This window comes from Cornus florida, unplaced genomic scaffold (assembly GCF_030987335.1).
Source record: "Cornus florida cultivar Cherokee Brave unplaced genomic scaffold, ASM3098733v1 CherokeeBrave_3.0.0_Hap2_Chr05, whole genome shotgun sequence".
NCBI classification, from domain to species: Eukaryota; Viridiplantae; Streptophyta; class Magnoliopsida; order Cornales; family Cornaceae; genus Cornus; species Cornus florida.
The window spans coordinates 93839097-93862882 of NW_026775575.1; the positions used below are offsets into that span (position 1 = coordinate 93839097).

A 23786-nucleotide genomic window follows, 5' to 3' on the forward strand; every position below is an offset into this window, starting at 1 on the left:
TTATCGTTTTAAGACTTCCGCATAGCGTATTCTTTTATTTAGAGCCTAAGATTAGGATTCGTTGTATTCTTTACGGTTCGGTTAAATCGTACTAATGTCTATCTTTCTATGTTAACAGAATGGTTAACGTTAGAAGAAGACGGGACAATCAGAGAAACAGGCAACGAAGGGAGGCGGCCCGTAGGCAGCGTCAGGAGGATGAGGGTCAGTTCCATGAGGAGCATGAGGAAGTTCAGCAGACTCGAGATCAGGGAGGAGATCCAGAGTTTTCTCCTCACATCAATGACCTTATTGCTCGGGCTATAGAAGTAGGGGTAACCGCTGCACTTCGGAATTAGCCTCAAGTACAGCCGGCACCGTTACCGGCACCGGTTGTTCGGATTGATACTTGGGAGAAGGCTAGGAGTTCTTTCACAAAGGGGAGCCCACTTGAGTTCATAGGCTCCACCGATGCGAGAGCAGCTCATCAGTGGAAACAGGACATCGAGCGACATCTTCGCTTGGTTCAGTGCACGGAGGTTCAGAAGCAGATGCTTGCTACATTCAAGCTAGTTGGGGATGCACTGCAGTGGTGGGAGTCACCACCGCAGCGGAGAGGATGGCATTGACTTACGATCAGTTCAGTGCACGCTTTGATGAAAAGTATTTCCCTTATGCAATCAGGGCAGCCATGAAGACTGAGTTTCTTAATCTGCAACAGGGGAACATGACAGTGGCAGAGTATGAGCAGCAGTTCACGCGCCTATCTCTTTTTGCACAGGAGGAGGTGGATACAGAGGAAAAGAAGCGCAACAGTTTCGTCAAGGGACTGATGTGGTCTATCAAGAGAGCTATTACGGGTAGTCCAGCCTATACTACTTATGCTCAGGTGGTAGACGCCGCTCTACAGCAGTATCAGTTGACCGTGGATTTCAGACAGGCCAAGGGTAAGAAGCGGGGTGATCGAGACTCTACTAATCAGTCAGCTGAGAAAGGGAATGGGAACGGACACCGACAGAATGACATGGGCAAATTCCAAGGACATCAGCCTTGGAAGAAGCACAAGGGTGGTTCAGATGCTCAGCAGAATGGGGCACCTATTTAGAGGCAGCAGAATGGGGGACCACAGGCAGGACAGGGTCAGCCACATGCTAACCGACAGAGGAGGCCATTTGGTACTTTCCAGGGTAGTTGCTATACTTATGGAGAGTATGGTCACACTTCCAGGCAGTGTCCTACAGTAAGACAGGGACAAAGACAGGGACAACATGTGCAGCAGGGGCAGAGGGCACCAGTGCCTTTACCAGCTCCACAGGTTCCACGGATTCAGGGACAGACATATCCAGCTTTACCAGCGCCGCCGCAGCCTCAGGGACAGGCATCGTAGCAGTTACATTATGGCAGGGTGTACAACCTCATGCCACAGGATGTTCGGGCACCTCAGGCTGTTGAGGGTAAGTTTCCTATTCATGGTTTGCATGGACGTGTTTTATTTGATACGGGTGCTACACACTCATTTGTAGTTAGGACTTTTGTTGCTTTATCTGGGATGAGGACGAGGGTATGCACTAAACCTCAAGGTATTTATACACCATTGGGCGATACAGCCATTTTACATGAGAGTGATGGGCATGTGACACTAGATATTGGTAGACTCAGATTTCTAGCCAATCTATTGGTCCTGGACATGCACACTTATGACGTGATACTTGGGATGGATTGGTTATCGCATTACCATGCCCAAGTTAATTGTTATGATAGATCAGTTATTTTCACCATACCTGGTCAGGACATGTACGTCGTCGCTATGCCGCGTTCTAAGGGGATCACTAGCACCTATTTGTTTCATATGGAGGAGGAAACGGATGAGGGGACTACTGTATTATTGGATAACATACCAATTGTACAGGATTACCCGGATGTATTTCAGGAGATTCCAGGGTTGCCGCCTAGTCACGAGATCGACTTTGTGATAGACTTAGCTCCAGGCACTACGCCTATTGCTATGGCACCATATAGGATGGCACCAGTGGAGATGCGCGAGCTGAGGGATCAGATTCAGCAACTACTCAGCCAGGGTTTCATTCGCAGGAGTACTTCACCCTGGGGAGCACCGGTTTTATTTGTGAAGAAGAAGGATGGTTCGCTCCGCTTGGGTATAGATTACAGGGAGTTGAACAAGGTTACTATTCGTAACAAGTATCCTTTGCCCAGGATTGATGACTTGTTTGATCAGTTGAAGGGAGCTACTTATTTCTCTAAGATTGATCTGCGGTCTGGATATCATCAACTTCGGGTTCGGGAGCAGGATGTCCCGAGGACAGCGTTTCTCACTAGATATGGATCTTATGAGTTTCGGGTGATGCCGTTCGGGTTGACTAATACACCAGCGGTTTTCATGGATTTAATGAATAGAGTCTTCAGAGCTTACTTGGATCAATTTGTCATTGTCTTCATAGATGACATTTTGATTTACTCGAGGTCAGAGGACGATCATGCTAGACATCTTCGGATAGTCTTACAGACGCTTCGTGAGCATCAGTTGTATGCCAAGTTTGAGAAGTGTGAATTTTGGCAGCGAGAAGTTAAATTTCTGGGTCACGTGGTGTCAGAAAAGGGAATAGCGGTGGATCCATCCAAGGTTTCAGCGGTGGTTGAGTGGGGACAGCCTACATCACCTACCGAGATTCGGAGTTTTCTCGGTTTGGCAGGTTATTATAGAAGGTTCATCCAGGGGTTCTCAAAGATAGCGGGACCACTCACTCATCTAACTAAGAAAGGTGTACGGTTCGTGTGGGATGAACATTGTCAAAAAGCTTTTGATGAACTGAAGACTAAGTTGACTTCTGCACTGATTTTGTCTACCCCACAGAGCAGGATTGAGTATCTTGTCTACACAGATGCTTCTTTGCAGGGTCTGGGATGTGTCTTGATGCAGGAGGAGCGACCAATTTCGTATGAATCTCGGAAGCTTAAGCCTTATCAGCTTAATTATCCAACACATGATTTGGAATTGGCAGCGGTGGTCTTTGCCTTACGTATTTGGAGGCATTATCTGTTGGGTGAATCCTTCAGATTATTTAGTGATCACAAGAGTCTGCAGTACTTGTTCACTCAGCGAGAGCTGAATATGAGACAGCGCCGATGGTTGGAGTTTGTGACAGACTATCATTTCTCTATCCAGTATCATCCAGGGAAAGCAAATGTGGTGGTAGATGCACTCAGTCGTCGACCTGTTGGTAGTCTTTCTACTCTATTCACTACTGAGTGGAATGCGTTGAAGAGGGTGGATGAATTGTCGGATGCTTTCTTGGCTTGCATGGTAGTTACACCTTCTATCATTCACAAAGTTTTGAAGGCACAACTCACGGATCAGCAGTGCATAGATAAAGTTGCAGAGATAGCTTCCGGAGAGGTTCCATTCTACTATGTTGGGGCTGATGGAGGTTTGAGGTACAAGGGACGGTTAGTAGTACCTTCTGCTGATGAGTTGAGGAAGGATGTGATGACTGAGACTTACCACTCTGAGTTTTCAGTTCATCCTGGAGGTGACAAAATGTATCAGGATATGAAGCGGCAGTTTTGGTGGGCAGGTATGAAGAGGGACATTGCTCTATTTGTCTCACGATGTAGTACTTGTCAGATGGTCAAGATTGATCATCAGAGGCCGCCAGGAGCTCTACAGCCACTGCCGATACCGGAGTGGAAATGGGAGAGCATTTCTATGGATTTTGTAGAGGGATTACCTAACTCGTTTAAGAATCACAATTCCATTTGGGTCATCATTGATAGGTTGACTAAATCTGCTCATTTCTTACCTATTCGCACTGATTACACTTCGGAACAGTTGGCGAAACTTTACATTACAGAGATTGTGAAGTTGCATGGCATTCCGTTATCTATTATATCGGATAGGGATTCGAGCTTTGTATCAGGGTTTTGGAAGAGTTTTCAGCAGGCTTTGGGTACAGAGTTGCATCTTATCACTGCTTATCATCCTCAGACTGATGGACAGACCGAGAGGGTTAATCAGATAATAGAGGATATGCTTCGTTCTTGTGTCCTTGACTTTAAGGGCCATTGGGAGGAGTATTTGCCACTTGTGGAGTTCGCATATAACAATAGTTTTCAGAAGACTATTGGTATGGCACCGTTTGAGGCATTATATGGACGACCATGTAGATCTCCTGTTTATTGGATGGAGGTTGGCGAGAGCCGATTTTTGGGTCCTGAGTTCATTAAGGATACTTCTGAGAAGATTGCTCTTATTAGGGATCGCATGCGCACTGCCCAGAGTAGGCAGAAGAGTTATGCGGATCGTCGTACTCGTGTTTTGGAGTTTCGGGTTAGGGATCAGGTTCTACTCAAAGTGTCTCTTATGAAAGGTGTAATGCGCTTTGGGAAGAAAGGAAAGTTATCACTACGGTTTGTGGGTCCATTTATGATTACCGATCGCGTGGGAGCTGTAGCTTATCAGTTGGCACTTTCGGATCATTTGGATGTCATTCGCTCACAGTTTCCAGATATAATGGAAGAAGGAAAGGGCGAATCCCGAGGACGGAATTCCTTTTGTTAGGGGGGAAGAATGTAATACTCCTGATTTTAAAAGGATAGTTTCGGTATTTTTTAAAAAAAATTATTTTAATTGCATTTAATTTTTTAGTTGATTTCTTGGCAAATTGTTTACTTGTTGAATTGATTTAATTATTTGTTAAATGTGTTAATTGATTTAATTGTTTAAATGAAATTGTGTGTGATGATGTGTATTTATTTAGGAATTTAATTGTTTTATTTTATTTTTAATTTCATATTTTTAAGGAATTGGATATGAATAGTAGTAATGGACCAACCAATTGGGCTCCATGGACTACTTGGATAAGGGGTTTAATGGGGACGGATAATTACCCATGTATATGTATATTTAATAAATAAATAAATAAATATATATATATATATATATATATATATATAAGGAAAGTCATATATATTTATATATTACATATAAAAAGGATTACACATAGATTATACGTAACATATATTTAAGTTACCTTTTTAGTATTTAAATTTTATTTTATTTTATTTTTATTTTATTTTAGTTTGTCTTGGAATGAGAAAAAGATTAGGGTTATGTTAGTTGCCTATAAATATATAACTATAGGATTGGGAAAGAGGTTAGAAAATATATTACGTACTATATTTTAGAGAGAGAAAGAAGGAAGAGGAAAAGGAAGAAGGAGGTTAGGGTTTTTATCAAATCCCTAAAGGCAAGTTCTAATTCTTCTCTTCTCCTTTGATTCGTACCCTATGCATGCTAGATTAATTCTAGGTTCTTTAAATAAATTAATTGAATCTAATTACATGAATTTATTTGGAAATTGTATTTCATGTTTTAATGATGGGTTTTAATTAATCTGTTATGCCGAACTGGCATTATTGGTGGCCTTGATTTTTAATTTAATTTAATTTATTTTATTTTATTTTACTTGAATTAATACTCGCATGTGTCAGTATTGTGTATATATATATGAAATCAAAATTTGTTCATGCTTAAAGAATGCACACGAAACGAGGGAAAATTAATGAACCAGTTTATATATTAATCGGTGTATGCATATATAGGTAAAGTCATAAGGTGTTTTTGCATAATTTGTGCGCGCCGAACGAGGAAACCATTGATAAGGGATTTAAATAAAAATCAGACTATGATTTAAAGGATAATGAGACTTTGTGTTTTGTCATGCACGCCGAACGAGGAAGAACAGCTTAGGAATGTTTCAGTTTATCTCATTGTATTTGCAATTGAAATTTCACTTCCTTTCTAATACATACACGCGGCATGAGGATGGAAAGGTCAGCTTAGAACAATTTGATATTGTGAGAAATTGTTAGAAAGAAATCTGGTATATTACAAAAATTAGTTATGCATTAAATATTTTAAAAGTTAGACAAATTAATGTTGGATATTAAACTGAGGCTATTGTTTTGTTATTAAGGAATTTTGTATTAAATATTTATTTATTTAATAGATTCATTAAGAATTGAAGTGCATAATTTAAGTTTACATGTTAAGTATGGGTTTAATTGTAAAAGGATAAATTAATTAAACATGAGTTGCATGTTAATTTCTTGTGATGTAAATTAAATGCATGCCACTTAGAGTTGATATTTTGCTCAAGTAAATGCAAAGGATGTGTATATGATTTTTATCATATTTATTTGGATTGTTATATGTAAACATTATTGACATTATCCTTGGATTTGAAATTTTTATTTGATTATGATATTGATTAATGCACCATTATGGGATGGGGGCATATTAGGGACGGATTAACTTAAGAGTTAAGTCCTACCTATTTTAAGTAAGGGAACGGATTAACCATAGTGTTAAGTCCTACTTATTCGTGTCAGGTCAACGGAATAGTTGGATGACATATTATTAAAATAATAATTGGATAGTTTATTTTGATGATTGGATAGGACGGATTATATATATATAATTATACGCCATGATATGAGCTTAAGTCTTAGGATCAGTGGTTAGGGTGCGTATATTGCAAGGGATGTGTAGCTAGATATAGCGTAGTTGTGTACCCTGGTAGGTCTAGGTACTCATGTCCACTATATGTGCGTTTTGCATGTTACCTACTATTCAGGTTGAGACAACTCTATAGTCTAGTGAGGTTCCTTTAGTTTGTATATATATCTATTTATGGACTATTTAGTTATTGTTGAATTAATTAGGATGTGTACGTGTATCGGGTCTCTGTTTGGGATGTAGTAGATTAGAACTTGTATGTGGGCCTGACCCACCATTATTTTTCAGGTGTTCGTCAGTTCCAGTCTTAGAGATTGTTCGTGCCAAGCAGAGACAGTCATTCACTCTTCCGACTCTACGTAGGACTCTTCTTCATGGTTTAATTATTAGTTTTATTTCAGTTCAGTATTTCAGTTAGGATATTGTTAGGGGTCCACAATATGGATTCCCGAGTTGTAGTTTAATTAATTACTAGTATCCGAGGATTGGAGGATTTTATTATTGGATTTTTAATTATGATTTATTTGAGAATTTTAAAATAGGGATTTATTATTTAGTTTCCTTCAGCTTATTATTTATTTATTTTTAATTCATCTTGTATCCCAATGCTTGTTTAAATATTAATTGTTTGATATCCCTCGGATCTGTGCTCGGACTTGATCACCCGTGGCTCTAGAATCGAGGGGTATCACAGATTACGCCAAGTATCTCTCCTTTCGTACCACCCGAAAAGTTTATAAAACCAAAGCAAGTGGTGTTTATAAGATTGAGGCCTACTTGACCTTCTCCCAATCTTACTATCATGATTATCGTTTTGGGAGAGGTCCACTGAAATTCCTATTGAATGGATTCTGGTCTGAATCTTCTGGGAAGCTTTGCATGCTGGGGTCGGCATCTTGGCACTTAAGAGAAGGTAACTCTCTCAAACTTGACGCTGTTCTTCAGCTTAATTTTGCCAAGAATGCAACTATCTTTACTAGTTTGGTTAATGGAACATTGGAGAGCTTGAGTTCTTCTCATGATTCGAATTATTTTGATCCAGTTTCAATATTGGCTTTCCCTTCCATGAGTTACTACAATTATACATTGGTTTCGAAGGAATTAGATAGTGGGTTCCCTGATGGAATTGATATTCCACATAATCATTCTCTTGGATTACAACCGGAAAGTATTTGTTCAACGGACTCCAGGCAATTGCCGCAATTCCCTCCATTTAAGTTAGAGTATGCCAGCGAGTGCAATTCTTCACATAATTGTACTCCTTTTGGCAAGGATATTGGGTATTTGCCTACTTTCATGTCCTTTTCTGAGATTCATGTTGGAAAAATATATGCTTAATGTGACTTTTAAGATATAACAACCCCTGTACTAATATGTCATGAGATAATTAACAATATGTTAATAAATCATTAATTAAATATACAACTCTATATTTAATTAAATATGCAAAATAAAGCAATAAAATAATAATAATATGCAAGGAATGGACCTGGACCGAGGCTAGTATTGGATACTATGTCCTTAAGACAGATTCGCCCCGCTATGGTGCTAACGAACTCAATGGCGTCTATCTCCCAGGATACAACGGTCTACATCCACCAGTAGCAGCACTACAAACTCGTGGATACGGCGAACCTTCTCCATGTAATACTCTCTCTGACTCAAAAATGCATCTATGCTATATAAATGCTGAATTGGGTGCAATTCGAATCAAATGGTTCGGACCAATCTTAATATGGCTCGATGAAATTGGATTAGGGTCTAAATGGTTCGGACCACTTAACCTATGGTTTGAACCCACTTGGGTTAGGTTCAAGTCTAGAGAGGGAGATAGAAGAAAATGAAAATGAACGAATTGCAAATGATCCAAAGAGGGGTATTTATAGAAACAGATATGCCTTTTCGGATTGGGTGTATCTCTTCATTATTGGACACAACCATTGCAATAGGTTGCAATGGTTCACATGGTGTCTGTTCACCACTAGACACATCTATTCCAATAGGTTGCAATGGTTCACATGGTGTCTGTTCACCAATAGACACATCCATTCCAATAGGTTGCAATGTGCCTTTTCGAGTGGGTGCAACCATGGGTCATGATGGTTCAGAAAAAAGGTGTAACCCTTTGAAAAAATTAAAAAGTGGTTTTTTAATTTAAAAAGTGTAACCCTTTAGAAAAACTAAAATATGGTTTTTTTAATTTAAAAGGTGTAATCTTTTAGAAAAACTAAAACGTAGTTTTTTTAATTCAAAAAACCAACCACAAAAAAAAAAAAAAAAAAAAAAAACCCACTCATTTGTAAAACTCATTTAAATAAGCCCAGCCCAAAATTAGGCCCAATCCAAAATTCCAAAAAGGAATAATCTGGACTTTACAATTAGGTCCAAGCCCAAGCCCAAATCCTAAACTCAGCTTATTTAAATTTCAATTTGTTTCAACATTTTTTCCATGTGGGACAAACACTTCCCACATTTTGCATACCCATTTAGGCTTATCAAAACATCACATTTTGGAGCTAATTTCTCATTCATTCAGAAACGGATTTCAGAAAGTAAATATACCTCGTTCATCTCCTTGCGGAGAGAAACGTACTTGTCTAGAGATCCGTAAAAAATTAGTAGCGGAATCTATTTCAAATCTCATCCAAAGTTTATGTTTTTAATGCCCCCGTTTCCAACAATTCAGTGTTCTGAGCATTTACAAAAGTTAAGGTATCTGATAGATTTTTCAAATAGAAGCTATGGGCTTTATAACCAACCTTTCAATTCCAACACGACGTTGGTTGCAGAAGGATCATGGGATGGAAAGAAGAACCGGCTGCATCGTTGCTTGCCGGATCTTGAATTCCTCTGATTCTTTGGGAAATGCTCGTGTTGGGGATTGTTCAACTAGGTTGAGCTTGAGATACCCTGCAGTCTGGTCAATCAAACAAAGGGGTATTGTTGGGCAAATTTGGAGTAACAGAACTGCGAATGATTCTGTCTACTTCCATAGGATCAGTTTTGGAGGCTTTTCCCATCACATGTTGGGTGTTCCTGGTTTGGGGTATGATTACACTGAAATGGATAGAGTAAAAAAGTTATGTCCAGTAAAGAAGCCTTTTGAAAACAAAGGGCTGAGATACCCAATTGCAGATTCTTATGATATGAGATTCCACATGTCGGTAAAAGATTCAAAAGGAAGAAGTTCTTGGGGTTCTGCAGACCCCATCTCTGTGGGTGATCAGTTTTATGAGCATGGGAATGTTATTTTCGGTTCAAGCTCTATGGCTGACGAAAGCTCTGCATTTGAGGCAGAAGCCAACTATATTAGACCATCAAATATCAGCTATAACATAATGTTTTATCCGTTTGCTGGTGAAATACATGATCCGAGTACTGATGGTGAAGTGGAAATTTCTGGTGAGGGGATCTATGATGAGCAAACAGGACACCTCTGTATGGTCGGCTGTAAAAAGCTGGGTTCATACATTCAGGAGTCCACAAATGATCCTATGGACTGTGAAATTCTTTTGAAATGCCAGTTCCCTCCACTTAATTCAAAGAAGGGAGATGTTATTAAGGGAAGCATTGAAAGCACAAGGAAACATTCCGATCCTCTGTTCTTTGAACATTTGAACTTCTCTGCAACAGCTTACTATACTAGTGAAGCTAGACGATCCATCTGGAGGATGGATTTGGAGATCATAATGGCTTTAATCTCTAACACACTCGCATGTGTCTTTGTGGGGTTGCAAATCTTTTATGTCAAAAAGCGCCCTAATGTGCTTCCCTTTACTTCACTTGTCATGCTTGTGATCCTTACTTTGGGGTACAAGATTCCTCTTCTGCTCAACTTTGAAGCCCTCTTCTTCAAAATTCATAATCGGCAAAATATGTTTCTTAGGACCGGTGTATGGCTTGAAGTGGATGAGGTGACCGTGAGGATAATTACAATGGTGGCTTTCCTACTGCAATTCTGTCTTCTCCCGCTAGCATGGTCTGCACGATTAGGTGATGGAAACCAAAAGGGCCTGTGGGTTGCTGAAATGAAGTCACTATTTGCGACTCTAGCATTCTACATTTCAGGGGCACTTATGGTGTTGTTCGTGAATTGGATGAAGAACAAAAATGGCAACACAACGGTGTCTTCTCACGTTGCTGTTTACCAACAACATAACCTCTGGGGAGATTTGAGATCTTATGGTGGTTTGGTCATTGATGGTTTTCTGTTCCCTCAAATCCTTCTCAACATTTTCCAAATGTCAAGAGAAAATGCTCTCTCCCGTTCATTTTACATTGGCACTACCTTTGTTCGATTGCTGCCGCATGCATATGATCTTTACAGGGCTCACTTCGTTCCTCAGCATTTTGACGGGTCATACATTTACGCGAATCCTACTGCAGATTTCTATTCCTCTGCTTGGGATGTGATCATCCCTTGTGGGGGTATGTTCTTTGCAGTGATCATCTTCTTGCAGCAGCGATTTGGGGGTCGTTGTATCCTTCCTCGGAGATTCAGGGAATCAGAATTGTATGAGAAGGTTCCTGTAGTCAGCAATGGGTAATTGCCAAGGATATGCAGCATTTCAACTTTCTGTCAAGTGTTCATTACTGTTGGCTTCTTTATGTATTGTTAGCATATGTGTTTGTGTTTTACCAACATAGGCTTGCTTTATAATGTGTGTAAAAGTTGTATCTTTAGCTGCATATGTATATCAAACAAGCAAGCTCAGGTGTTTACGACTGTTGGCTTCTTTTTGTATTGTTAGCACATCAGTTTGTGGTTTACTAATATAGGCTTGCTTTATAACGTGTGCAAAAGTAGTCCCTTTTTTTTCTGTTACCTGCATTTTATTTTATTTTATTTCAATGATATGTTGCAAGTTGCAAGTTGCAAGTTGCAAATAGTGTGTTTTTTCATTTTCGGGCAAGAATTAACTTTCAGTAAGTGAAAAATATTTTTTTTTATAAAAAAAAAAAAATAAAAAAAAAAAATAAAATAACGAAGTTGCCCTTACACTCATTTTTTTTTATTTTTTTATTTACAAGATGTTTTTTAGTAGAGGGTAACAGTGTTAGAGAGGAGAGAGAATAATTAATTTTTTAGACTTTATAATATATTTTGTATTATAAAAATATATTACTATAACTACACATTAGTTTCAGAGGAATTCGGTAGTGGTTGTCCTGGTGGAATTGATAATCTGCCGAATCGTTCTTTTGGATTGCAATCCAGAAGTATTTGTTCAATGCTCTCGAGGGAATACAGTACTTTTAAAAATCTTACCTTTCAAAAATAATAATAATAATAATAATTCTAACAAAAAATAATAAAAGAGGGAAAGTGTCCAAAATATATAATATAGCTAAGTATATTTGATTGAAGTGTTAAGAAAGAGAGATACATGTCACTTTTGTGAAATTCTAAGAGTTGTAACTTTTAATTATTCAACTTCAAATTTAAACATTTAAAAAGTATTAACATATTTGCTCAGGAATACTTAGCATCTAACAAATATATTAACAAAAATTAAAATAAAAAAATGATAGAATTTCATAGAAAGTTTTTGTTAAATTAATATAAGAAATCAGTGGTATGATTGCAACATTCAAAATTGAAAAAGCAAAAATAATGGTTTTACATGAAATTTTCTATTAACAAAGTTAATTCTGTTTAATTTCCTCAGACACCACCCAATTGCCTTTTTTGATGTTTTTAACAATCCTTTACCGTACAATTTCTACTTCTCTTACCTTTCAAAAAAATAAATAGACCTTTCACCCAATCTGATTCCAGGATGAACCTTAGTATTTGTAATTGTCATAGGCTTTTGTTTGTGGTGTTCACATATGGCGAGTTAGAAAAATAAAGAATAAATAAATAAACCCCACCTATTAGTATGTCAAATAAATAAATAAGAAATTTAACAAAACAAACCTTTTAAAGACTTGCTTTAAATAAAAAGTTAAGAAAAATTAATACAATGAGTGATATAGTTGCAACATTCAGAATGGAAGAGGCAAAAATAAGGGTTAATAGCTCTTGCCACCGATCTTAATTTAATTTGAGCAAAGAATTGGGCATCGCTCAATTGCCCTTTACCAAATAATTTTCACTTATCCTACCTTTCAAAAAATACAAAAAATTCCTTCAAAAAAAAATTCCACTTCTCAAGCCTTCTTTCCTTATGCATGACATAATCATACAAAAAGAAATTTAAAAAAAAAAAAAAAAAATCAAAATATGTTGAATATATATATATATAAAACAAAACAAACCGAAGCCTTGCTTCAATATTTTTTCTCTACTCTACTTTCCCCTCTCATCCTCCAAACAATCATTTGCAGTACTTTTTGATATCTTTGGAACTACTTTACCAAGCAATTTTCACTTATCTTACCTTTCAAAAAATAAAAATATACCTTAAAATAAAATTTCCACTTCTCAAGCCTTCTTTCCTTATGGATGACATGATCATACAAAACGAAATAAAAAAAATCAGAATATGTTCGATCTTACCTTTCAAAAAATAAAAGTATATACCTTCAAAAAAAAATTTCTACTTCTTAGGCTTTCTTTCCTTTTGGATGACATGATCATACAAAAAAGAAATTAAATTTTTTGAAAAAAAAATCAGACTATGTTCAAAAAAAAAAAAAAAAAAAATTAACAAAACAAACCTTTTGACGCCTTTCTTCAATATTTTCCCTCTCCCTCTACTCTACTTTCCCATCTCATCCTCGAACAATCATCTTGTGATGTCCATGTATTTATTGTGTGTGTGTAGTGTAATATAAAAGTAAAAGAAAATAATTTAATGGTGGGGCCCACAAGGCACTTTAGAAAAGGGTTAAGACCATAAAGTTGGTCTCATTTTCCTGATTCCCTTTCTCTCTCTCTTCGTGCATCTCTCTCAACCCGTAAGCTCATTTTTCTCTTATTTTTTGGTTTCAACTTTAAGGTTAGATTTCTCACTCATTTCTTGTTGGAATTAGGTTCCGTTTGAGGCAAAACGAAGCTCGTGTCAAGCTCTATACATCCATATCATCAATTTCCAGTTTTGAGTCTTTCTTGGAGCTTGAATTTGAGGACCCATTTTCTAGGGTTTTGGTGCAATCTTGAGGTAGGGGCCCTTAATTCATGAAATCTTGTACCTTAGTGAGTTAATTGCCTCTAATTGTTGTTTAATTTGATTAGTTGTTTAAAATCTAGAGAATTGTTGATATGTATGCATATATGTTAGTTGTGTGACTATATTTATTGATTGTTCTATGTGAAGCATGTTTAGGACTTGATTATATATGTTCATTGGGCTAGAACTTGTTATGTATAAGCATGTTATGACTTTCTTGATTATTCTTGCGAATTATGCCATGTTGCTTAAATTGGATAAAGTATGGAATGATGAACTTGTGTATATCATTGAGGTATTCATGCATTAACATTGGGCAGGAAAAGGGAAAGAATTGATTTACTTCAAAAAAGGGGAAATTTCGGGAAAGTATTTTTGATGAAGTGATTTTATGCGAAACCCGGTCGTTGCGGGGTTACCAACGGGCCGGAGGTTAATATAGCCTAGAGGGGACTAGGGAGTCGCCCTAGTGTGGTTAAGCTAGCTGGGCCCCATAATGACGCCACGGGGTTACCAAGGGTCAGGGACACTAGCCAATCCTCCTCTCGTGTCGCGGCGGGGTTACCAAAGGGCGGGTTGTATTAACGTTTGAAAGTGATGGTCTTGAGAATGAAAATGGGGAGTGTCATTGACATGCATTGCATTTTATTGCATTGCATTATATTGTTTATAATTGGAATTGAATTGTATGTTGTATTTGATCCCCTATGTTGTATGATCCCTATCTCCCATTGGCCTATGCTTTGCTTGAATTCATAAGGATACAAGATTTGTGTCTTAAGTGTCTCTGCTGAGTTATATGCTCACCCCTATATCTATATATATTTTTTTCAAGTCTTGGAAAAGAACCGGTGGACGATAATCCACCCCAACTTTAAAAGTTGCTAGAAGAGCATTTTCCTTGTTATTTTGTAATAGTCTACTACTTTGTTCATTCCTCATTTTTTGTAAAATTCCAAAGGTGTAATGATGTAAATTTCTTTTGAAGAACCATGATCATATAATACACTTATGATACTTGATGAAATATGGGATGCGAACTTGATGATATGTAACTTGTTGATGAATGGAAGGATAATCTTAGCTTGAAGCATTGTCTAGATTAGTAGGTTGTATCATTATCTTTTGTTGCCGTGAATTCGGAAATTAGTTGCATGACATGTTAAATATGCATTTAAACAGGTTGCTGTAGGTCTATTTTTAGGGGAGGTTATGCCGAATTTTTTTAAAAAATTCTTGGCATTAGTTTTGGGATCGTTACAAATTTGGTATCAGAGCAAAGGTTCGAAAACCTTTAGGACGACGGGTAGAGGCCTACATAGAGTTGCATGGGATGTTGTTTGTATTGTTTACTTGACTACTTGCTACGTGGTATCTTATTTAAATGAGCATGCTTAACTGCCTATGTGCTTACTTGCTTACTTGTTTATGTTAAAATGTTTCTTGCATAGTCTTGCATGCTAAGTGTTGTACGGTATTAATTCTTGTTGAGTCGTCCACAGTGGACCTTAGTGTCATGTTTCTGAATTGTTTTCTCGTTTTATAGCACGATGTCACGGCGTGAGGAACCTAGAGAAGTTGACCCTAGGCCAACAAGGGGCGATGTTGGTGAGAGCTCTAGCTCCAATCCGGTGGAGCCAGTTGATGAGAACATGCTTCTTAGGGACTTGATTCCCCAAGAGCTGTTCCCCCAAGAAGAGAGAATGTTGAAACACCTGTACCCGTAGAAGTGGGTGAAGGTTCTGTGGCACTAGAGTTGAATCGATTGTTGCAAAATGCCGTGAGAGCAACTATTGTTGCTTAGCCGCAGTTGGTACCACAACCTACAGTTGGAGTTGAGGAGACTCCAGCTCAGAAGCGTCTCAAGATCGTTAAGGGGTTTTCTCAGCTGATGTCGGTTATGTTTGAGGGCGGTGCGAACCCAATGGTAGCCGACAACTACATGGATTAAGTCGAAACTCAGTTGACCTCAATGGATGTGATAGAGGATCTCTTGAAGATCATCCTAGCAACTTACAAGTTTGCTATGGATGCCAAGGTTTGGTGGAAGTCGATCACTAACCAGTATAAGATTGAAGAGATGAGTTGGGACAGGTTCAAGGAACTGTTTTATGAGAAGTACTTTCCGCTTTCCAAAAGATGGGAGTTACAAGACCAGTTTCATAATCTTATTCAAGGGAACATGTCAGTGGCGGAGTATGAGAACAAGTTCACCTCACTCTCCCGTTTTGCTCCAGAAATGGTGAGAGATGAAGCTAACAAGACTCGGAAGTTTGTCTCGGGTCTTAATGATCAAATGAGGCCGTTGATCTTGGCACAGTTTATTAAGGGTTACTCTGAAGCAGTGGAAAAAGGGCTTTGATGTTGGAGGCTGACAATAGAGAGAGGGATGCAAGAAGAGAGCAATTGAAGTAAAAGAGGGGTGCAGGGCCATCCTCAGAGGGATCTTCTTGGAAAAGGAACAGGGGCAATCCATCTCAGTTTCAGGGGCAACAGTCTACAAGATCTGCTCCTACCACTGCTATGCCAGTTGGACCTGACAGGAGTGCAGTTGTTTGTTATCAGTGTCAGAAGCCCGGACATTACAAGTCCAGTTGTCCGATGAGATCGTCTTCAGTTTCGTCAACCCCGAAGGCTTGTTATAGGTGTGGCCAGCAGGGTCACTTGATTCATGATTGTCCGGGTCAGAGAGCAGGCTCCATTAGTGGCAGAAGGTCACAGCAGAGGCCATCACAATCGGCTACAGTTCAGTCAGGTTTCAGACCACCATCACCACAGCCTACTATGTCTTCACAGGGTTCACGATCAGTTAGGAGGGATACTCCTACTATGTTAGTGCAGCAGTCAGGTGTTCAGGTTGGCAGTCCTCAGGCACAGGTACCACAGGGACGTGTTTTTGCACTGGCACAGACCGATGCATCTTCTGGATCGTCAGTTCTTCGAGGTATATTTCTAGTGTTTGGTTGTTGGGCCCGTGTTTTGTTTGACTCTGGTGCATCTCATTCTTTCATTTCATCATCATTTGCACTTGCATCGGGGTTAGAGGTTAGTTTCATGGATCGGGCGTTATGTGTTGATACGCCAGTTGGGGTTTCAGTGTCATTGAGCCGAGTTGTGCGGGATTGCTCCATTGTGATAGCCGGGCGGACCTTTGTGTTTGACCTTATCTTCCTGGAGATGACTAGCTTTGATGTCATTCTCGGGATGGATTGGTTGGCTTCATTTCATGCCACGATCGACTGTTACAGGTAATAATACACATTGAGACAATATGAACTGTTTGTATTTGTAATGTAACCTAGAACTTTTAATGTTTAAGTATCTCTAGATGGAAAATTATGTTACGTGCTCTGAGCTGAGGTTACTCATGAGCTGAGGTAACTCATCTTAATTCTTATGTTGTGTACATGTGTATTGAACTGCATGCTCTGTTGGCTAATTCTCTTAATGTTTCTCTGCACGACAGATTTGAGCGTACAAGCAACAGTTAGCTGGACACTGTCAGAATTCTTTGGTGGCCAGAATGTTTCCATTGTTGCTGAAGAAGATGTCAGAACTCTGTCCAAGGCTGATTCAACAGATCTATTGGAAGCGGTGGTATGCACTGTGAACCAATGCTTGGCTGAAGCACCCAAGTTTGGCCTTAAAAGTACAGACAAAGCCCTAGGGCCTCCTCAAGTTCTTGCGGCCATCAGCCGATGCAGCTCAACTGGGGGCCCTAAAGGAAGGCATTGGGTCCTTGACCCTATTGATGGAACATTAGGATTTGTGCGTGGAGATCAATATGCTGTGGCTTTAGCCTTGATTGAGGATGGGCAAGTTGCTCTTGGAGTTCTTGGGTGCCCTAATTACCCAATGAAGAAGGAATGGCTAAATTACCATCACCAACACTATCAAACTATGTCAAAAATGTCATCATCAACTCTTGATTCTCGGGAAGAAGGATGCGTGATTTACTCAAGGAGAGGTAGTGGAGAAACATGGATGCAACCTTTAATCTATGGTGATAAGAAGCTTGAGTGGCCAAACTTTGCAAGAGCTATTCGCGTTTCTTCCATTAATGATCCAGCACTGGCAACTTTTTGTGAACCGATGGAGAAATCAAATTCAAACCACTCCTTCACTTCTGGACTTGCTGAAAGCATTGGGCTTAGGTATGTTCGCATTTGGTCTCTCTTATTACAAATTTAAAGTCTCAGGCCTTCTACTCGGACTGTTAAAGGTGGTTGGTTGAATTTAATTTTGTTAAAAAGTGGAACCAAGATTGTCATAGGTTGCTGTTAAAGGTATTCAGTTTTATTTTATTTATCCAGAGGAAAGCAATCTAATAAACTACAGAATCAAGGAAGTGAAAAATTCTCTTCTACCCTCAGTTCCTTGTAAAATTCAAGAGACTATATTTTAGTATGAAAGCAAGAATATTCTCCACACTGTCGCGCTCCACAAACACTTACATATATGTATATAACAAAAAAATGTGAAACTAATAGAGTGACTAGAAGTTTCACCACAGAGATTTATCAGGAAAAGGAGTACGGCTGAGAAGTTTTGGTCTTAGATTCATGTTCTAGAAAGTGAATTAAGAGGATAAAAGTAGTTTACAGCGGAATAGTATCTGTTCTCGGCCTTAATTTGTAATCATACACTTGGTCCTAGCTTTTCTTTGCAACATTTACTTGCTGAGGATCCTTTTTGGATACAACATAACTGATATATTACCTAAGTAAAATGTAAAGCTTTAGATAACTGGAAACTGGAAATAGCTGGTTTTCTTTCTGTAGTCATAATAAATTTTTTTAATCTAATAGTTTCTTTCTTTTAGTCAGTCGGTAAGATTTGAATTCAAACTCATCTCTCTCAATGCCTTCACCTCCATGCTGAGACAGCCTTAACCACCATACATTTTTTTTTTTTTTATGCTCTCATGGCAGAAAGAAACCACTTCGTGTTTATAGCATGGTGAAATATGCAGCCATAGCTCGGGGAGATGCTGAGATCTTTATGAAGTTTGCAAGAGCTGGGTACAAGGAGAAAATATGGGATCATGCTGCTGGTGTTCTTATCGTGCAAGAGGCTGGCGGTGTGGTAACTGATGCAGGAGGGCACCCTCTGGATTTTTCAAAAGGATTGTTTCTAGAAGGTCTTGATCGGGGCATTGTTGCTTGCTCTGGGGCTGCACTGCATGAGAAAATTATTGGGGCTGTTTATGCTAGCTGGGACTCTTCTAACCTGTGATGGTTACTTTAGTGTTTCCACGGGGCCCAATACACTGATGCGGAATTATTTTGGTACCTTTGGCAGGTTAAGAAAATTGCAGTAACGAGTGTTTCACACAGTTGCGGGACTTTTAATTTTGGTTTCTTCATTGCATCAAGCATTGTGATAGGCCCACTAAGTCAATTTTTTGTGTGACTTGGCTGGTTTTGCGAAATGGATTGATGTTGCGGAGCTTTCCTTGAGCATATATACGGTCGGAAATTTCTGTCAACTATAATTTGTACAGGAATACCAAGTTTTTTGTGTTTTATTTCTTATTGATCCCTAAAATGGTGAGGACAATGGCCTGTCAATATATTGCTTGCTTGGTTTAGAAGTTTCATCTATGAGTAGACATCAACATTTTAGATTTGTTTGACGGACCAACTTGATTTGAAAACGTGATAATTTTAATAAATGCATTGGTGAAATTTTTTTGATGTAAAATGTTGGAATTGGAGGATATTCATGCCAAAGTTCAAAATGTTTTAGTATATTTGGGGAAAAAGTACAATTTAGAGTAAATAAAAAGGGGAACCACCAGTAGCTGATGAAGTTCACTCTCATACAATTTCATCTGTTGAATAGAGTGTTAATCAAGTAGTGCTACATAAACTAGGTTGAAGAAACAAGGTTTTGTTTCAGTATTTTGATTCTTCCCGTCCTTGATGATAATTGGCGTTTATTCCCTTAATGAATGTCCATGTTTTCTTGAGAAACTCAAAACTTTTGGATAGTGTCTCCATGAACTCTAATGTCACCCGAACAATACCAATTGCCAAAAACAACACTTTCATGCACTTCCATACCCAAAAAGAAAACGGTCCGATGCACTTTGCATTGAATGTCCATATAGTCTTTAGAAGTTCAATTAATATGTTGTATAGTGTCTCCACTAATTGTGTTTTCAGAGCAACCATAACTAATGCCAAAAACAACACTCCCTTCCGCATTGCAGTACCTAATACAAACAACAACAACAAATTTATTTTCGATGTTAAAATTCAGTATAACATAAATGACAACGTGAAAACTTTATATATAGTGTGTTTTCAGAGCAACCGTAACTAATGCCAAAAACAACACTTCCTTCCGCATTGCATTACCTAATACAAACAACATCAATTTTTCGATATTAACTTTCAGTATAACATAAATGGCAACAGAGAACGTGAAAACTGTATATAGTGTCTCCACTAGGTGTGTTATCAGAGCAACCATAACTAATGCCAAAAACACCACTCCCTTCCGCATTGCATTACCTAATACAAACAACATCAAATTTTTCATGTTAAATTTCATTATAACATAAATAACAACAGGGAACGTGAAAACTTTATAGCTAATTAACTAATTAAGTTTTCACAGTAACACGAGAGAGATTTTAAAACGAATGATTGAAGAAGTGAGAAAAATGTAAGCGCTATTGTTTTCTTTCTCTCTGTCTGTATCAGTATATCATATAAATGGAGAGAAGAGGCAAGACACTCGAAAAGAAAAATCCACAAACACATAACACACGTACAAACACATAAGGACTTTGGCCTTCATTGTGATTCACACTCACCTTTATTCATAATATCGTGACTCATCTAATAATGGGCCTTAATTTAGCAATTTTATTGATTGATATAATAGAAGGACTTGTCTCCAATAAATGTGGAACAAGCACAAAAAGTTTCAGAACAAAATAACATGTCAAGCAATAACGGAGAGAAAGGAATGTTGAGCATATTTTCAAATATTCAACACCACTCCAAAGGAAGAGAAGAGAAAAAATAATAATAATAATTTGAACAAAAACAAACAAGTGATGGAATACTGGTGAGGAATGGCTTAACTTGTTCCATGTGTTTAGCTAACGGATTATTGGATTCGGATTGCTAACAAATAATTAGATTGAATGTTCAAATTCTTATTCTAATTATGAATTTGGAACGAATTCGGATCAAAATTTGATCTCATTCGTTGACAAGTCTACCCACATCCTAAAAGTAATGACGATTATATAAATTATTCTAAAGAGTTGAGCCTTTTTACTTTGACACAAGGAGTTAATACCTAATTTTTATTTTTTACCTCCTAAGTTCTAAATCAAAACTGACGATATAAAAAGAAAGCTTCGTCGGTCATAGGAACAGAAATATTAATTAACAGAAATCACCAAACAATTCCAATAATTAAAGCAATACTGATCCATAATGTTGCTTACCCAAAAAAAAAAAAAAAAATACTGATCCATAATATGTAAAAAAAAAAAAAAAAAAAAAGGGACCTAATTTTCAGATACAGGACTAAGGTGGCAAAGGCATGAGAGAAAATTAATAAAGTTGAATTTAAAAAAATTAAGTAGGAGGACAAAGATTGTGTACCTGGCATGGTCGGATTTTGTATATGAAATGAAAAAATGGGAAGCAATATCTCTTCTCTTCTGAGGTTTGTGTAAGTAGACAAAAATAAGCTCAAAAATAGCATAGTCGTTGTTATTTTATGAAGCATCGGCGAAGGTTGACTGGGTTGACGTCGTCTAAAGTCAGGCGAACTGCAAATAACTCCCTCTGACTTTCACCTCTTAGCAAATAACCCCTCTATGAAATGTTTTAGCAAATAACCCCCTCGGATATTCTAACTAACTTTCGTTCAAGTGATTTTCTAACCAAATTTTGGGACGAAATTACCCCCCTCAACATCTTCAACATCCGTGGCGACTGTAAGAGAAGAGATCGCCGGAAAATGGGTGGAGCTTCGGCTATTTCTCCAGTGATGCCAACGGGCGGCCACCAAAACCCAAACCCAAAATCTCAACTCAAAACCCAAAATTAATCAACAGAGGTCGGCATCCTGCAATGATCAAAGTAACAGAGGTCGTCACAACCAAATTTGGACTGTCAATCGAATTCTGAGCAAAGATTCAATGACCGCAGGCCTTCGTTGAAGATCGATGTGGCTCAGCAGAGGTCGTCATACCAAATTTTGGACTTAGCCGAGTCAACTCAACCATCGACGCTACCTTTGGATACAGAGGAGGAGAGAGTACATTACAGAGGAGTCCGGCGAAGGCCGGGGGGCAAGTACGCGGCCGAGATCCGAGATTCGAACGGCGCGGGTCTAGAAAGCCCAATATTGTATGGTGACAAGCTCTCCAAGGGCGAGAGTGTAGTCGTCATCGAGTCCGACAACGCCGACATGGACGTCGAGACCTTCTATGACGGTTACTTGGCCGCCATCATGGTCGACGAAGGTGGTGTCGCCGCCGTCGGATCCGCCATCGCCCTTCTCGCTGAGAACGAGGAAGAAATAGACGAAGCTAGATCGAAGGCTAGCAATTCGTCTACTTCGTCTTCTCCATCTTCTTCGGCTGAAATTTCAGATTCGCCTCCTCCTCCGCCTCTGTTGTGGAATGACATGAATGTTAAAGTGACTGCAACCTGTATACGAGTTCCTGTTATGCGTGCACATGCTGAGAGCGTCAACCTTCAATTTGAGAAGCCTCTTGATGAGGTAATGTTATGATATTCTCTACTACTGTATTGCCTTTTAACTCGAAGTTTTAACAGAGTTTAGTTGCTGACAATTTTTGTCGCAAAAACTATTTTCAAAGTAGATAATATATATATATATATATTCAAAGTATATATATTTTACTTTGACCAGTTTGTTCTTCCTAATGTTTGAAACTTGAGTGGTAGGATGGTACCGGTGACAACATTATTGAAAATATATTTTTCCTTGGGGATTCGTGGCCGGTTTATTATTTGTCTTGTATATTACTTTTGTGTTTTCACATGCAACATTTTTTGTGATTTTTTTCAATTTTTCCATCTATGCTTGTGAAGTATCCATAATTATGATGGATGAGTACACTATAAGGACATGTACGATGGATGTGTGTGTATAATTAGAATGACTGTGGAAAAAACAAATAAATTCTACAGTTGACTTTGCGTAAGAGTAATTGTTTAAAAAATTATCTTACAAAATAATTAAAGGGGGATCAGTTAGAATACGCCCCTTATGATAGTTGAGGGTTTTTTTTTTTTTTTTTTTTTTTTTTTTTTTTTTTGGGCTAAAACGTTTTATAAATAGAGTTATTTGCTAAGAGGCGAAAGTCGAATGGGGTATATTTGCAGTTCACCCTCTAAAGTCCTTCATCACACCTTTCTGAATGATTGATACTAGTATGGAAAGTGACTTGCAGACAATGCTCTTTGGACGCTAATACTCCACACATTGTCTTATCTTTTATCTACGTTGAAGGTTTGATAAGATCAATATTTTAAAGAGTATTATTGGGTTTGAGAAAGAACTATAAAATAGATTGGATTGGGAAAAGTATGTGATCTACTGAATATATATGATGATTATATAATCAAATTTCATATATATATTGATTATAATCATCAGGAGAATTATTTTTACAAGGGTAGGATTGCAATTCAGGTAGGGTAGAGGCACAGTTCGATTTCAACCCAAAATAGAACAGTTCAATCTTAATACAATTCGAACAACATGTTCAACCGAGTTCAACCCATGTTTACATTTTTCAACTAGGATTTATAATTTGGATTAAAATTGGATTGAGCAAGGAAATGATAAGGTGCATTGAGGGACATGAATATATATATATATATATGTATCTATGTTATGTATGATCGGGTTTGCAAATTGAGTTGCTCAAGTTAGCTAACTGAGGATGAGTTCGGATTGGGTTTTGGGTTGCCAAAGCAATGAACCCAAGCCTAGACCAAATTTCAAATACCCAAAAATTTTTGGATTGGACTTGGGTTAGGCAGTCCGAGTTGCTGTGTTTTTATAGGATTAGATCCTCTAAGAAGTTGTACATGAGTTTTAAAAAAAAAAAAAAAAAAACACAGAAAATTCATAAATGCTCTGCTTCGGAT

General features: G+C 38.1%; 4 protein-coding genes across 4 annotated transcripts; 3 read left to right on the forward strand and 1 right to left on the reverse strand.

Moving 5' to 3' along the window:
- Positions 1-9255: 9255 nt before the first annotated feature.
- LOC132309739 (uncharacterized) lies at positions 9256-11061 on the forward strand. The gene has a single exon (XM_059808023.1). The coding sequence runs from the start codon at positions 9256-9258 to the stop codon at positions 11059-11061; it is 1806 nt and encodes a 601-aa protein (XP_059664006.1).
- A 5091-nt stretch (positions 11062-16152) lies between these two features.
- LOC132309740 (PAP-specific phosphatase HAL2-like) lies at positions 16153-19222 on the forward strand. Its single transcript, XM_059808024.1, has 4 exons — positions 16153-16384; positions 16478-16573; positions 17096-17783; positions 18561-19222. Exons 1-4 carry the CDS (start codon positions 16153-16155, stop codon positions 18862-18864), a joined length of 1320 nt encoding a protein of 439 aa, XP_059664007.1. The 3' UTR covers positions 18865-19222.
- A 132-nt stretch (positions 19223-19354) lies between these two features.
- Positions 19355-22383, reverse strand: LOC132307703 (uncharacterized). The gene is made up of 3 exons (XM_059805532.1): positions 21258-22383; positions 19992-20147; positions 19355-19846 (listed from the first exon to the last, which is right to left on the reverse strand). The coding sequence occupies exons 1-3, from the start codon at positions 21382-21384 to the stop codon at positions 19527-19529; spliced, it is 603 nt and encodes a 200-aa protein (XP_059661515.1). The 5' UTR covers positions 21385-22383; the 3' UTR covers positions 19355-19526.
- Positions 21619-22398, forward strand: LOC132309741 (ethylene-responsive transcription factor ERF104-like). The gene is made up of 2 exons (XM_059808025.1): positions 21619-21645; positions 21748-22398. Exons 1-2 carry the CDS (start codon positions 21619-21621, stop codon positions 22396-22398), a joined length of 678 nt encoding a protein of 225 aa, XP_059664008.1.
- Positions 22399-23786: the final 1388 nt, after the last annotated feature.

What these genes read in the sequence shown, in the direction of transcription:
- LOC132309739 (XM_059808023.1), top strand. Translation starts at nt 9,256, where the DNA reads ATGGGCTTTATAACCAACCTTTCAATTCCAACACGACGTTGGTTGCAG.
- LOC132309740 (XM_059808024.1), top strand. Translation starts at nt 16,153, where the DNA reads ATGCCAGTTGGACCTGACAGGAGTGCAGTTGTTTGTTATCAGTGTCAG. An exon ending in ATCGGCTACAGTTCAGTCAG is followed by an intron (nt 16,385 to 16,477) that starts GTTTCAGACCAC and finishes TGCAGCAGTCAG; the next exon opens with GTGTTCAGGTTGGCAGTCCT. An exon ending in TGGATCGTCAGTTCTTCGAG is followed by an intron (nt 16,574 to 17,095) that starts GTATATTTCTAG and finishes TCTGCACGACAG; the next exon opens with ATTTGAGCGTACAAGCAACA.
- LOC132307703 (XM_059805532.1), bottom strand. Translation starts at nt 21,384, where the DNA reads ATGCTTCATAAAATAACAACGACTATGCTATTTTTGAGCTTATTTTTG. An exon ending in ACAAAATCCGACCATGCCAG is followed by an intron (nt 20,148 to 21,257) that starts GTACACAATCTT and finishes TGTTTGTATTAG; the next exon opens with GTAATGCAATGCGGAAGGGA. An exon ending in ATTGATGTTGTTTGTATTAG is followed by an intron (nt 19,847 to 19,991) that starts GTAATGCAATGC and finishes TGTTTGTATTAG; the next exon opens with GTACTGCAATGCGGAAGGGA.
- LOC132309741 (XM_059808025.1), top strand. Translation starts at nt 21,619, where the DNA reads ATGGGTGGAGCTTCGGCTATTTCTCCA. An exon ending in GAGCTTCGGCTATTTCTCCA is followed by an intron (nt 21,646 to 21,747) that starts GTGATGCCAACG and finishes TCAAAGTAACAG; the next exon opens with AGGTCGTCACAACCAAATTT.